Consider the following 15,438-nt stretch of genomic DNA (forward strand, 5'->3'; position numbering starts at 1 on the left):
TCTAATATAAATCTTAATGCTAGGGCTGACATACTCAAGTGTTACTTTTGTTCAGCATTTCATGTATATTCAACTTAAGGACTAGCCTATGAAAATTGGCATGGTATGCTGTCTTTATGTTGAGCTTCATAATACTGTTTTTTAAGTATTTGTTGATTTTCTTTCATTTTTTCAGTTTAATTCTGCCAAGATAAAGAACAAAGGCAAGAAAAAGAAGCCCAAAGATTCAAAGGTATATATTAATGCTTGTCTAAAATAATGAATTGAATATATAGATCAGAATGAACCAATTCTTGGGACATTTTAAAGCATTTTGTAGAGAAAGACCTGTTTTAGGCTTTTATCTAAAGATATTTTGGCAATTTATACATTTTGAGGAAATGTAAGGTTCATATTATATATAAGTAACTCTTCAAAGAGCCATTTACTTTTATTGTCCTTTTATTTTCTAGATATTTTCATATGAAAATATTATCATAATGTAGGACTCTGTATATGGTCATAGGCCATAGTGGCCAAGGCAGCTTTGGGATCAGGCAGACCTGAGTCCATGTCTTGGTTTTACCAGTTATTTTAATAATAATTATTATTATCAATCTGTGTGACCTTAGGCAAGTTACTTGACTTCCCTATGTTCTAGTGTCATCTGTATGACAGGAATAATGGTGATACCTATTATTAATAATAGAGTTATTCTTATTAGTTAGTAAATGCTTAGTAATTGCCATCTATTATTATTATTACTAAATGGAATTTTCTAGGTTCATAAGAAAGCAGAATAATAATTTCTAGTATTCAAAAAGTTTCGTTGAAATTTTGTTCAAATGTTTACTATCTAAAATTAAAATAAAGATGGTCAATACTAATCATCATAACAGTCTCTCAGCATTGATAGGATCCCTTCCTTCCTCTCACCTGAGGCTCTACTCCAAGCCTGGGAGCTAAATAGGGCATTATTTTTAAGTCTTAAGGTAGGTTCTTTCTGGCTTTCAGGCATGTGGGGCCCAGGTAGTGGGGGGAGGGGTTGAGAAAGGGAATAAATATTAGGGGGTGATGAGAACAGCTTGGAAGCTACCTAAATGTTAATTTGGGACAACTTGCAGGTATTTAAACTTTTATTACTGTATGTTCACAAGATTTTGATAAGTTTCATATATTAGAAATTTATGTGCATATTTATTTAAGCATTCATCAGTTTTAATGGCAGTTTTTTTTTTCTGTCATGGAATTTTAAGGTAGAAAATCATGGTCATTTTTCTGTCTTTTAAACCAGCCTATGTTAGTGGGGTCTGGGACAACTTCAGTAACACCAAATAATGGGACTGTCACTTCAGGTGAAGACCTTAAGTAAGTACAATTTAAACACTGTTGCTCTTTTAATTCAAGTGTATTATTTCTCTAGCTTCTCTGTCTAAACATGTGCTTCTATGATGACAACCTCATATGACCTATCTTGGCTGAATTTATAGCATGGCTTATTGATATTAAGAATTCATACAGATTTGGTGAAGGGGGGACCCTAGTAAACATAATACTCTTTATGTAATTGTAGATTAATGACAACAAAATTAATTAATTAATTAAAAAAAAGAATTCATACAAACTGCATTAAAATCATAGGGCTAACAACAGACACATGAAAAGATGCTCCACATCACTAAGTCATAAGAGAAATGCAAATTAAAACCACAATGAGATATCACCTCACAACACTAAGGATAGCCACCATCCAAAAGACAAACAACAACAAATGTTGGCAAGGTTGTGGAGAAAGGGGAACCCTCCTACACTGCTGGTGGGAATGTAAATTAGTTCAACCATTGTGGAAAGCAGTATGGAGGTTCCTCAAAAAGCTCAAAATAGAAATACCATTTGACCCAGGAATTCCACTTCTAGGAATTTACCCTAAGAATACAGCAGCCCAGTTTGAAAAAGACAGATGCACCCCTATGTTTATTGCAGCACTGTTTACAATAGCCAAGAAATGGAAGCAACCTAAGTGTCCATCAGTAGATGCATGGATAAAGAAGATGTGGTACATATACACAATGGAATATTATTCAGCCATAAGAAGGAAACAAATCCTACCATTTGCAACCACATGGATGGAGCTAGAGGGTATTATCTCAGTGAAATAAGCCAGGTGGAGAAAGACAAGTACCAAATGATTTTACTCATCTGTGCAGTGTAAGAACAAAGAAAAAACTGAAGGAACAAAACAGCAGCAGAATCACAGAACCCAAGAATGGACTAACAGTTACCAAAGGGAAAGGAACTTGGGAGGATGGGTGGGAAGGGAGGGATAAGGGGGGTGGAGAAAGGGGTCATTACGATTAGCATGTATAATGTGTGTGGGGGGCATGGGAAGGGATGTGCAACACAGGGAAGACAAGTAGTGACTCTACAGCATCTTACTATGCTGATGGACAGTGACTGTAATGGGGTTTGTGGGGGGGACTTGGTGAAGGGGGGAGTCTAGTAAACATAATGTTCCTCATGTAATTGTAGATTAATGATACCAAAAAAAAAAAAATCATAGGGCTGATGACGTTCACTTGGTAGGTTTATTATCAAGAGATACCCACTTATTATCAAGAGAACCCACTGTGTGCAAGATACTCTCAGAAACTCCTAGAAAATATTGTTTAAAATGTTCAATAAAGAGAATGTCCTATTGATAATTAGTAGCACATTTGCTATAAAAGGAGAGAGGGAGCTGTATGTGATGTTACAGTTTAACCTTAGATGTTAGTAATTTTCAGTGGCATCTGGTTGTTGACACTGAGTTTTCAAGAAACAAATAGACATAAGAATAAATAAAGCTAGTGATTAGTGGTGACCCTTTAATATCATATTCCTTTATGGACTAAAAAACCACAGTATTTTTTTTCACATTTCTTGAGTTGTAACAACTATTTTATACAGTTATTTGCATGGATTTTTTAAATGGAGGATTGTTTTAAGGTAAAATGATAATATCCTATACTTAGATAACACTTATGTGCCAGGCACTATTCTAAGGGCTTTACATATATAAACTCATTTAATCTACTGTTCCACCCTAAGAGATAAATACTATTATTAAGTCTATTTTACAGGTAAAGAAACTGAATACAGTATAGTTGAGTGATATGTCTAAGAACACAAAGCTCATAAATAGCAGCGATGAGATTTAAACCCAGCAATCTGGTTTTAGAGCCCATACTCAAAACACTACATCATTGTAGAATGCTAGACTCTTAGACTCTTAATAAATCTTTTTATTAAGTACCTTTTCACCAGCCTCCATCTGTAGCTTTAATTAGTAACTTATAATAAAATCTTCTATTTTTCTCTTTAACAAGTTAAATTAATGCAATATTGATATATTTTTTAAAACGAGTTAAAAAAAATTGTTGGTTGCAAGAATAAATAATTAAATGTGTTTTTTCAGTACTCAGGTGTATACCTCTTGACTGTGACTGTGGAAGGGTAACTTTTCTGCATTTAATTCTCAGGAAGTGTTTTTTTGCATTATGAAGCTGAGTAATATGCTTTTTGCAATTTAAGTATTTTCTGGGTTGCCCCCAAATTTTTTATTCATAAAATCTTTTATCAGCAGGCGCAGTTCAAATTCTGCAGGCCCATTTGTAGTGCCTGATCATCTTCGGCAAGATGTAGAAGAATTTGAGGCTCTCTACGAACAGCAAAGTAATGAATATGTTGTCCGTAATAAGAAGCTGTGGGACATTAACCCAAAACAGAAATGTTCAACTCTGTATGAGTAAGTAGTTTAACATTTCTACAACTATTATTTTATATGGAGGCTACCAATTAAAGATCTTAAAGTTGTTTAATTTGTGTCCCTTATGTTTATTTTAAAGAAGCTATCTATTGGCTCGTAAACTCTGGGGAAGAAAAGTATTTTTAAAGCCTTTTTCTTGTATACACAAAGTTAATTGAGGATTTTTAATCACTAAATTTAGAATCCTAATGATTATTAGTTTTGTCAGTTTGAGTTGCTAATGTAGGTACTTCCTACTTCCAGAACTGTCCTAGTTGGTCCTCATAGGACTGATAAATAGTTTCCAGAGATAATCTTTTTAATCATGAATGACAAGGTGTACAGTAGTCCCCCCTTTTCCATGGTTTTGCTTTCTGAGGTTTCAGTTACCCGCAGTTACCTGTGGTCCAGAAGCAGATGATCCTGCTTGGGTAGAAGGTCAGTAGTAACCTAGTGTTGTCATGGTACCTGTGTCGTTCACCTCAGTTCCTCATCACGTAGGCATTTTGTCATCTCATGCAATCACAAGAGGAGTCAATACAGGATAGAAGGATCCTGTGAGAGAGACCATATTCACATAACTTTTATTACAGTCTATTGCTAATTGTTCTGTTTTATTATTAGTTACTGTTGATCTCTTACTGTGCCTGATTTTAAATTAAACTTTATCATAGGCATGCAAATATAGAAAAAAGCATAATATATTTAGGTTTTGCTACTATCCATGGTTTTGGGCATCCACTGGGGGTCTGGGAACATATGCCTTATGGATAATGGGGGACTACTGTATATTTGACAGTAGGTAGTGTGACTGATTGTTCTCATTGTCCTTATGTTGATGGATGCGCTTGTTTGGCTTCTCATAAATACAGTGACAAGAAATATAGCTTGTTGAAGTATTACCTTTTTATTAGGGAAGAATAACAGGATCCTGATATTACTTCTGCTAAGATGATGGTTACTTAGCTGGAATTATAATACAGATAGAGAGCCTTTATCTCTGTGTTGTATTGGGGACTTGACTCTTTGACATTGATCTAATAATAGACTTCTTTTTCAATAATTCAGGGTGTGTGCTGCTTTTGGATTGAAACTGAATGTCAAATTAATAATTAAGTCTGAGTGATGTGAATAAAATAATGGAAAAAAGAGTTCAGGAAAATCTAGGAAGCAGTTACCATTTTGAGCTTGGCATTAGTATTAGTGCATGATGCCTTCCTGAAGAAATTGAGGGCTAAGATCTGCCATGAAGATTAGTTTGAAAGCTAACTATTCTCTTGGAAAGCCTGTCACCCACCCATAATTTGGCCATGTCTTCTGTTTCCCTTAGTTGCATCATTTCCAGGTGCTCTTAGATCCCTCTTCATGGTAAACTATAGTTTAGTTTCAGTTTGGATGCTTGAAGCACCAAGTCCAGCATATTTTAAGAAATACTAGTGTAGTTTTATAGCTGCTTTCACATTGCCATCCACGAGTTCTCTGGAAATATAATTTGCTTGGCATTTCAACTGACACAAGAATGGAAAAGAAAATAGCCCCAGAACTGGAATGAATAAATGCCTTTCAGAGCTAGAAATTGATTAAGGGATCAGCCCTGTTTCTGTGGATCTGATTCTATACTGTGTTGGTTTATTGATCAGACATTTTAGTACCTCTGAATCATTGCATATTCCCAAACAGAAAAATTTTAATAGATTGATTATATGCAAATTCCATTAGGATTTTTTTTTGAAATTTGATTTCCTCTTCTTATTTGACATTCTTGTTACTGATATTATTATTTTTCTTGAGTAAATTTTCTTGCTTTTTAAGTAGATTGTATAATTATTTAATTGAAATTATTAAAGTAACTTTTTAGTCCCTTTTTTTCCCAAAAATTTTTTTAAAGTATTATTTTCTGAGGGGTAAACAATTTTATTTATAGTATCATTGATTACAGTTAGCCTTTCTCAGGTTTAATTTGAGTATGATATGTTTGGGGAGGTGTTGAGAGCATTTAGAAATAAAATGAAGTAATACTTTGCTTTGGGAGAATCTTTTGGGACATATTTTTCTCAAATGAACATTCCTTATAATAACATGTAAGTGTAAATTTTTTCCAAGTTACTTCTCTCAGTTGCTGGAGGAACATGGTCCCTTGGACATGAGTAACAAGATGTTCTCTGAAGAATATGAATTCTTCCCAGAAGAAACTCGACAGATACTAGAAAAGGCTGGAGGTTTAAAATCTTTTCTCCTGGGATGTCCTCGTTTTGTTGTGATTGACAACTGTATTGCCTTGAAGAAAGTTGCATTACGACTCAAGAAAAAGAGAAAGAAGAAAAACATTAAGACAAAAGTAGAAGAAATTGTAAAAACAGGGGAGTACTTACGAGTTAAACTACCACTGAATCCAACTGCTAGGGAATTTAAACCAGATGTAAATCCCAAATCAGCATCTGACTTATCTTCAGCACCAGCTTGTGAAGACGTGAAGCCCAAAACTGTATCTGCTGTTTCTCCCAAACCAGCCTGTGAAGCTGCGAAGCTGGAACCAGTGTCCGACAGTTCCTCCAGATCAGTTTCTGAGGACGAGAAGCCCAAAGGGGTCTCTTCTGATTCTCCCAAACCAGTACCTGAGGATGCAGGTCAAAAGGGAGTCCCCCCCAGTTCTCTCAAACCAGTTCCTGAGGATGTGAAACCAACCTATTGGGCTCAGCCCCACTTGGTCACAGGATACTGTACGTATCTTCCCTTTCGTGGATTCGACATTACCCAGACACCACCAACGTATATAAACGTGATACCGAGTTTGCCTCAGTACACTAACATTTACACACCTCTGACTAGCATTTCTCCTGAGTATCAGCTGCAGAGATCACCAGTGATGCCATCTTCTGTAGCCAGTCACAGACCGGATAAAAGTGCTGCTGGGCATTTTGAGGGTCATCATTCAAATGCTGAGAATGCCCCCTGCAGCCAGATTGCCTTCAAAACACAGAGTCTTCAGGATTCTTTGGGAATGCTGGTAAAGCCACAGTGCAATACAGATGATGCTGATGCAGCCCATACTGAGTCTATCGGAAATGATGGTCACTCTGGAAACTCTGTCAACAAGTGGGAAGTAAATCCAGAAAGTACCGATGAAGTAACAGATATCCCACAGACACAGATGGTTTCCATGCAGGTAAGAATTAAAAGGAAAAAAGTTTGCTTACTAAAGTTTTCTTCCTTCTCATTTTTTTTACTGCCCTTTTATTTACTAAAGTTCTTTAAAATGATTGACTTTATAATGGTTACTAAAGCTTTTGCCTGAAAATGTTTTAAGAAAAGACCATCTTGTCAGAATTTTGGGGTCTAACCCAAGTTTTGCACCAATTGAGAAATAAGATAGAAGAATCAGCAGATGGAACCAGAGCATCACCTTAATTAGTAAAGATGCACTAAGGAAGATAGGGCTGTTTCTGTAGAAAATGCATGTCCTAACAGTGAAGCCTGCAACACACCAGCTGAGCCACCCACTTAGAGCAGTGCTGGACCAGGGGGCCTCCCAGCTTGGGGTGCCTGCCTTGTAGGACTTACTGCATAGAGAAGGAAGGAAAAATGTGCTTTCTGCACAGGTAGCTCCCAAGAGAAGGAAAAAGAGGAGTTTCTCCAATCAAAATGGGATGAGTGAGGGGGTTTAAAGAGGCAAGCAGACAGAATGAAGAGGGATGTGATTAAAAGTTCCTTTCAACCAAGCATGAGAATAACTTTAGTTAACTTTCTAGGATATGAATTCATGAAAGCCTTATTGGGTTATCCCCCTTTGAAAAAATATGTTAAGAATAATAAAAGTCATTTTCATTTTTACTAATTCTAAGTGATAGCTCTTTCTTGATAGAGGTATTTGTAGAAATCATAGAATATTATCTAAATTTTCTCCCAAAAAAACACCTTGAAAAAATTGAAGCATCTCATAAATGAGAGCATGTCTTATAACATGATGGATTTATTTTACTAGAGCAATAGAGAGACATTGGATCTAAGTAAGTGTTTGTTTTGCTCCAAAGGTGTCTTGGAATATAGCACATCAAGAGGTCAATACTGAGCCATATGATCCTTTTGAGACAAAACAGGTGAGTCAAAATTATATTAGATTATTAGAAGGTTTCATTTTTATTAATTTTTAAATGTAGATGGGAATGACAAATTAGACTTATTTTGGAAGTCAGCTAATTCTATGTAAAATGTCATCATTGAATGAGCTTTAGAACATAAAAAAATTACGGCTGTGTTTTTGTTAGAATTTGGGAAGGAGAGGCAGAGGAAAAGGCAAGTATTTTCCTATTTCGAAGTATAATGGTTTTATTGTTTTAACTGAAATAAGGAGCCTGTATTCATTTGAAATAAAAGCTTATTCACATGGGTGATATAGAAAGTATTATAAAGACTTTTCCATTTTAAGAATGATTCAATTAGAAAAACCTGTTAATATAATGTACTGTTTATAATGTATCTTAAGAGAAAGTTATTTGATTACTTGCTGGGAAGGTATTGTATAACATTAAAATCCCTTTCTTGACTAAAACTCGTAATAAAATGGGAATAGATGAATATTTCTCTCCTAAGCCAAAGCCATCATCTCATTTAAAGGTAAAACATCACCATTTGTGTTTATTATTATCCTGGAAATATCAGCTGGAAAAATTAGATAGAAATAAATTATAAAAGTAAGTATTATTTACAGAGGCTAAGATTGTATACCTTGAAAATCCAAAACGATCAACTGAAACCTCATACCAAAATGTAAGAGAATTCAGAAGGGTGATTGGATATAATACCTTTCCTACAAACAACAACCTGTTGCAAAGTATACTCGCAGAAAATAAATCCATTTTTAATAGCAAAAAAAAGATGAAAGATTTAATCTATGAAAAAAAAACCTTTAGAATGCTATTGAGAAACACACAAGAGACTTAAATAAATAAAAAGGTGTAGAATAGGAAGACCTGTTAGTGTAAAGAGATTGGTTCTCCCGAAAGCTTTTAATTTAACACAAATGTCAGTACAAACATGAACAAGAGTGGATTAGTTATCTGTTGCTGCATAACAAATTACCTTGAAACCTAATCACTTAAACACAAATGAACATTGATTATCTCAGTTTCTGTGAGTCAGGAATTGAGGAACAGTTTAGCTTGACAATTCTGGAGATCTCTTATGATTTGACAAAGACTCAGTCATCTCAGGAGTGACTGGGGTTGGAGGCTGTGCTTCCAAGATGACTCATTCCCATAGCTGGCAAGTTATTGCTGGCTGTTGGCAGGAGGTGTTAGCTCCTTGCCTGTGGATCTCCATGTACGGATGCTTAAGTGCCCTCATGGACCCTGGCTTTCCCCAGAGTGGCTGATCCAAGGCAGAAATAGCAATGGCTTTCATGACCTACTGTAGGAAGTCACATTGTGTCACTTCTGTATTCTCTTGTTCAGCCTACCAACCCTGATACATTGTGCAGGAGGACTATACAAGGGTAGGAGGCTACCTGGGTGCCTGACTTCTGCACAGTATTTCTTTGAAACTGGAAAAATTGATTCTAAACTTCATGTGGAAAAATAAGCATCCGGAATGCCCATAGAAAATCTATAAGAAGGGGAGCTGTGCAAAAAGATACCAAAAAATAATATAAACCTCTATTAGCACATAAATAACCTATTATAAAGGTCCAATAGAACAGAATATAGAAATTTGAGTACAATAAAAAATGGTGACTATTGCTGAGTGCATAGTAGATTATTAAGTACATGATGTTAGGAGAAATGGGTTGCCGTCTAGAAAAATGAATTTGGGTCCAAACCTCATTTCCTTATACCAAAATAAATTCCAGGCAGATCGAAGATTTAAATATTAAAAAATGAATCTGTAAAGTACGTAGAAAAAAAAGACATTTTTTTCATAATAATAATAAACTGCATGACAAAGAGTATGTGTATTTATATACACACACACACATATATATGTACACTTACACATATTGATGTGTATGTACATATACATAGCATATATAGGTATATGAACAACTACATACACACTATATCAAAACACAAATGACAAACTAGGAAAAGTTTTGTAGCATAGGACAGATAGAGATTTCCTCACTTAACATGAAGTTTCTATATATCAATCAGGAATAAATTAATAACCTAACAAAAATGAGAATGGATGTGAATAGACAAACCACAGTAAAATAAATAAGGATTTTTTTAATTTATAAAAAGATGCCCAACCTCACTTGAAATAAGAACAGTCATTTATACATTATTGAAAGAATATTAAAATGTAGATATCTGGGGAAGGCATTTTGGGATTTATCTCCACTCATGTGTACAAAGACCAGTGAGCAAGGTTATTTATTTGTTTTGTCTGTATTTGTGTCAGCAAAAAATTCAGTACATCTGAATGTCTGTCATATTGGACTGGTTAAAGAAATTATGGTACATCCAATAATGAAATATTAGGCTGTCATTTAAAAATGAAGAAATTCTATCATTACTGATAAGGATTGATTTATAAGATCATTTAATAAGAAGAAGTCAGGTTAGAATATTGTGTTGCTTCTATTGGTACAGATAGCTTTATAGTTTTGGCCAATTACAAAAATAATACATAGCCCTTAAATATTTTTAATTGAACAATATTGAAAATTATGAAAGAGAAATGGAAAATAATCTATATTTCCATCACTGATGTTAATATTCTGACATGCATCTTCTAGGCCTTATTTTTTTTTTATTGAAGTATCATTGATATACAGTCTTATGAAGGTTTCACATGAACAACATTGTTGTTTCAAAATTCACCCATATTATCAAGTCCCCACCCATACCCCATTGCAGTCACTGTCTAATCAATGTGGTAAGATGCTAAAGTCATTACTTGTCTTCTCCGTGCTATACTGCCTTCCCCGTTACCAACCTATATTGTGTGTGCTAATTATAGTGCCCCTTAATCCCCTAATTCCTCCCCACCTGCCCACCCTTACCCATTCCTCCCCTTTGGTAACCGCTAGTCCCTTCTTGGAGTTTATGAGTCTGCTGCGGCTGTTTCGTTCCTTCAATTTTGCCTTGTTGTCATACTCCACAAATGAGTGAAATCATTTGGTACTTGTCTTTCTCCGCCTGGCTTATTTCACTGAGCATAATATCCACCAGCTCCATCCATGTTGCAAATGGTAGGATTTGTTTCTTTCTTATGGCTGAATAGTATTCCGTTGTGTATATGTACCACCTCTTCTTTATCCATTCATCTACTGATGGACACCTAGGTTGCTTCCATTTCTTGACTATTGTAAATAGTGCTGGGATAAACATAGGGGTGCATATGTCTTTTTGAATCTGAGAACTTGTATTCTTTGGGTAAATTCCAAGAAGTGGGATTCCCGGGTCAAATGGTATTTCTATTTTTAGTTTTTTGAGGAACTTCCATATTGCTTTCCACAATCGTTGAACTAGCTTAATTCCTACCAGCAGTGTAGGAGGGTTCCCCTTTCTCCGCATCCTCACCAGCATTTGTTGTTCTTAGTCTTTTCGATGCTGGCCATCCTTACTGGTGTAAGGTGATATCTCATTGTGGTTTTAATTTGCATTTCCCTGATAATTAGTGATGTGGAGCATCTTTTCATATGCCTGTTGGCCATCTGACTTTCTTCTTTGGACAAGTGTCCATTCATATCCTCCACCCATTTTTTTAATAGGGTTATTTGCTTTTTAGGTGTTGAGGCATGTGAGTTCTTTATATATTTTGGGTGTTAACCCCTTGTCGGATATTTTGTTTACAAATATATTCTCCCATACTATAGGATGCGTTTTTGTTCTGTTGATGGTGTCCTTTGCCGTACAGAAGCTTTTTAGTTTGATGTACTTCCATGTGTTATTTTTGCTTTTGTTTCCCTCGCTTGAGGAGATGTGTTCAGGAAAAAGTTGCTCATGTGTATATTCAGGAGATTTTTGCCTATGTTGTTTTCAAAGAGTTTCATGATTTCATGACTTACATTCAGGTCTTTGATCCATTTTGAGTTTACTTTTGTGTATGGGGTTAAACAATAATCCAGTTTCATTATCTTGCATGTAGTTGTCCAGTTTTGTCAACACCAGTTGTTGAAGAGGCTGTTATTTCCCCATTGTATATACATGGCTCCTTTATTGTATATTAATTGGCCATATATGTATGGGTTTATATCTGGGCTCTCTGTTCTGTTCCATTGATCTATGAGTCTCTTCTTATGCATGTACCAAATCGTTTTGATTACTGTGCTTCTCAGCCTTATTTTACACTTAAGTAAGCAATGCTCTTTAAAACATGGGATCATACCAGATACATTATATTTGAAATTTTCATCTTTGTTATGTTATGGACTTTAACCCATATCAGTAAATAAATATTTTTACCATCATTTTTAATGCACACTTGGTATTCCATTGTATGAATATATGATAATTTATTTGACTGGTTTCTTATCATTGAACATTTAGATTATGTCAGCTTCTCACACTTATGAACAGTGCTGTAATGGAAATTTTTGCATTTATGTGTATGCACCAATAAAATAACTGGTGTTGAGTTCTTGCCTCATTTTTTAAACCAGATATGGTGTGTTGTTTGGTGAGTCAGTGTTTTTTTGACACTCAGATATCTTCATCAGTGTTGGAAGAAATCAGAAATGCTTGTTAAATTAGCTCTTGGTTTCAGGGCATTGGCATTAGCATAGCCAATTGTTGGCTTCTCACTGAGACTGGAAATCAGTCTCAGTGCTGTTGCTCTCTTTTGGGGATTTGAAAACTTGTCTAATTTCTCCAGACCTTGGTTTTCTGATCTATAAAAGGTAAAAATAATATATGTCTTAAAGAATTGTGGTGAGGTGAGGGGCGGAAGATGGCGGCGTGAGTAGAGCAGCGGAAATCTCCTCCCAAAACAACATATATCTATGAAAATATAACAAAGACAACCCTTCCTAGAATAAAGACCAGAGGACACAGGACAATATCCAGACCACATCCGCACCTGAGAGAACCCAGCGCCTCGCGAAGGGGGTAAGATACAAGCCCCGGCCCCGCAGGAGCCGAGCGCCCCTCCCCCCAGCTCCCGGCGGGAGAAGAGCAGGCAGAGCGGGAGGGAGACGGAGCCCAGGGCTGCCGAACACCCAGCCCCAGCCATCCGGGCCAGAGTGCAGGGCCCTCGATACTGGGAAAACAGGGCAGCAAGAACAGTGAGCAGGCACTGGAGGCTGGGCGACAGAGGACATAAGAAAAGCGCGCGACCATTTTTTTTTTTTTTTTTTTTTTGCTTTTTTGCTGCTTTGTTTTGGCGAGCGCTTTTTGGAAGTCTTAAAGGGACAGGGACCCCAATACTAGGGAAACAGGGCAGAAAGACCGGTGAGCAGAGGCCTGAGGCTGGCACCGGAGAATAAAGAAAAACGAACGACCACCTTTTTCTTTTAATTAAAAAAATTTTTTTTTTTTTAATTAAAAAAATTTTTTTTCTTGTTTTTTTTTGTGGTCGTTGTTTTGTTTTGGCAGGTGCTTTTTGGAAGTCTTAAAGGGGCAGGGCGGGTCACTTAATCCAGAGGTAGGGAATCCGGGATCTCTGGGCACCCTAAACCCTGGGCTGCAGGGAGCAGGGAGGCCCCTTACGGAGATAAATAGCCTCCCAGCAGCTCCTGCTCCAACGCGACTCCACCATTTTGGAGTAGCTGCCCGAGCCAGGCCACGCCCACAGCAACAGCGGAGATTAACTCCATAGCAGCCGGGCAGGAAGCAGAAACCCTGTCTGCGAGCAGCTGCGCAGCACAAGCCACTAGAGGCCGCTGTTCTCCCAGGAGAGGAGGGCCACAAACCAACAAGAAAGGAAGTCATTCCAGCCGTCACTCGTCCCAGCTCTGCAAACTATTCCTATCACCATGAAAAGGCAAAGCTACAGGCAGACAAAGATCACAGAGACAACACCAGAGAAGGAGACAGACCTAACCAGTCTTCCTGACAAAGAATTCAAAATAAGAATCATAAACATGCTGACAGAGATGCAGAGAAATACGCAAGAAAAATGGGACGAAGTCCGGAAAGAGATCACAGATGCCAGAAAGGAGATCGCAGAAATGAAACAAACTCTGGAAGGGTTTATAAGCAGAATGGATAGAATGCAAGAGGCCATTGATGGAATTGAAATCAGAGAACAGGAACGCATAGAAGCTGACATAGAGAGAGACAAAAGGATCTCCAGGAATGAAACAATATTAAGAGAACTGTGTGACCAATCCAAAAGGAACAATATCCGTATTATAGGGGTCCCAGAAGAAGAAGAGAGAGGAAAAGAGATGGAAAGTATCTTAGAAGAAATAATTGCTGAAAACTTCCCCACACTGGGGGAGGAAGTAATCGAACAGACCACGGAAATACACAGAACCCCCAACAGAAAGGATCCAAGAAGGGCAACACCAAGACACATAATAATTAAAATGGCAAAGATCAAGGACAAGGAAAGAGTGTTAAAGGCAGCTAGAGAGAAAAAGGTCACCTATAAAGGGAAACCCATCAGGCTAACGTCAGATTTCTCAACAGAAACCCTACAGGCCAGAAGAGAATGGCATGATATATTTAATACAATGAAACAGAAGGGCCTTGAACCAAGGATACTGTATCCAGCACGACTATCATTCAAATATGACGGTGGGATTAAACAATTCCCAGACAAACAAAAGCTGAGGGAATTTGCTTTCCACAAACCACCTCTACAGAACATCTTACAGGGACTGCTCTAGATGGGAGCACTCCTAGAAGGAGCACAGCACAAAACACCCAACATATGAAGAATCGAGGAGGAGGAACAAGAAGGGAGAGAAGAAAAGAATCTCCAGACAGTGTATATAACAGCTCAATAAGCGAGCTAAGTTAGGCAGTAAGATACTAAAGAGGCTAACCTTGAACCTTTGGTAACCACGAATTTAAAGCCTGCAATGGCAATAAGTACATATCTTTCAATAGTCACCCTAAATGTTAATGGGTTGAATGCACCAATCAAAAGACACAGAGTAACAGAATGGATGAAAAAGCAAGACCCATCTATATGCTGCTTACAAGAAACTCACCTCAAACCCAAAGACATGTACAGACTAAAAGTCAAGGGATGGAAAAACATATTTCAAGCAAACAACAGTGAGAAGAAAGCAGGGGTTGCAGTACTAATATCAGACAAAATAGACTTCAAAACAAAGAAAGTAACAAGAGATAAAGAAGGACACTACATAATGATAAAGGGCTCAGTCAAACAAGAGGATATAACCATTCTAAATATATATGCACCCAACACAGGAGCACCAGCATATGTGAAACAAATACTAACAGAACTAAAGGGGGATATAGACTGCAATGCATTCATTCTAGGAGACTTCAACACACCACCCACCCCAAAGGATAGATCCACTGGGCAGAAAATAAGTAAGGACACGGAAGCACTGAACAACACAGTAGAGCAGATGGACCTAATAGACATCTATAGAACTCTACATCCAAAAGCAGCGGGATATACATTCTTCTCAAGTGCACATGGAACATTCTCCAGAATAGACCACATACTAGGCCACAAAAAGAGCCTCAGAAAATTCCAAAAGATTGAAATCCTACCAACCAACTTTTCAGACCACAAAGGCATAAAACTAGAAATAA

At 36.9% G+C, this 15,438-nt stretch overlaps 1 protein-coding gene across 10 annotated transcripts in view; it reads left to right on the forward strand.

Annotated features, from left to right (window-relative positions):
- Nucleotides 1-15,438, forward strand: part of TTC3 (tetratricopeptide repeat domain 3) — a 156,252-nt gene that overhangs the window by 90,241 nt on the left and 50,573 nt on the right. For 8 of the 10 annotated variants that reach the window (XR_008998483.1, XM_036899242.2, XM_036899240.2 and 5 more), the window contains 5 exons: nucleotides 176-232; nucleotides 1,274-1,347; nucleotides 3,599-3,763; nucleotides 5,867-6,929; nucleotides 7,795-7,860. Coding sequence is in view for 9 of the 10 variants with exons in the window: in XM_036899242.2 (XP_036755137.2) it covers nucleotides 176-232; nucleotides 1,274-1,347; nucleotides 3,599-3,763; nucleotides 5,867-6,929; nucleotides 7,795-7,860 (1,425 nt within the window). In the remaining variant the exon portion in view is untranslated. The remainder of the gene's footprint in view (nucleotides 1-175; nucleotides 233-1,273; nucleotides 1,348-3,598; nucleotides 3,764-5,866; nucleotides 6,930-7,794; nucleotides 7,861-15,438) is intronic. The other 2 variants (XM_036899243.2, XM_036899244.2) reach the window with 2 other exon arrangements.

The sequence above is a fragment of the Manis pentadactyla genome, chromosome 1, assembly GCF_030020395.1.
Source record: "Manis pentadactyla isolate mManPen7 chromosome 1, mManPen7.hap1, whole genome shotgun sequence".
In the NCBI taxonomy this organism is placed as follows: domain Eukaryota; kingdom Metazoa; phylum Chordata; class Mammalia; order Pholidota; family Manidae; genus Manis; species Manis pentadactyla.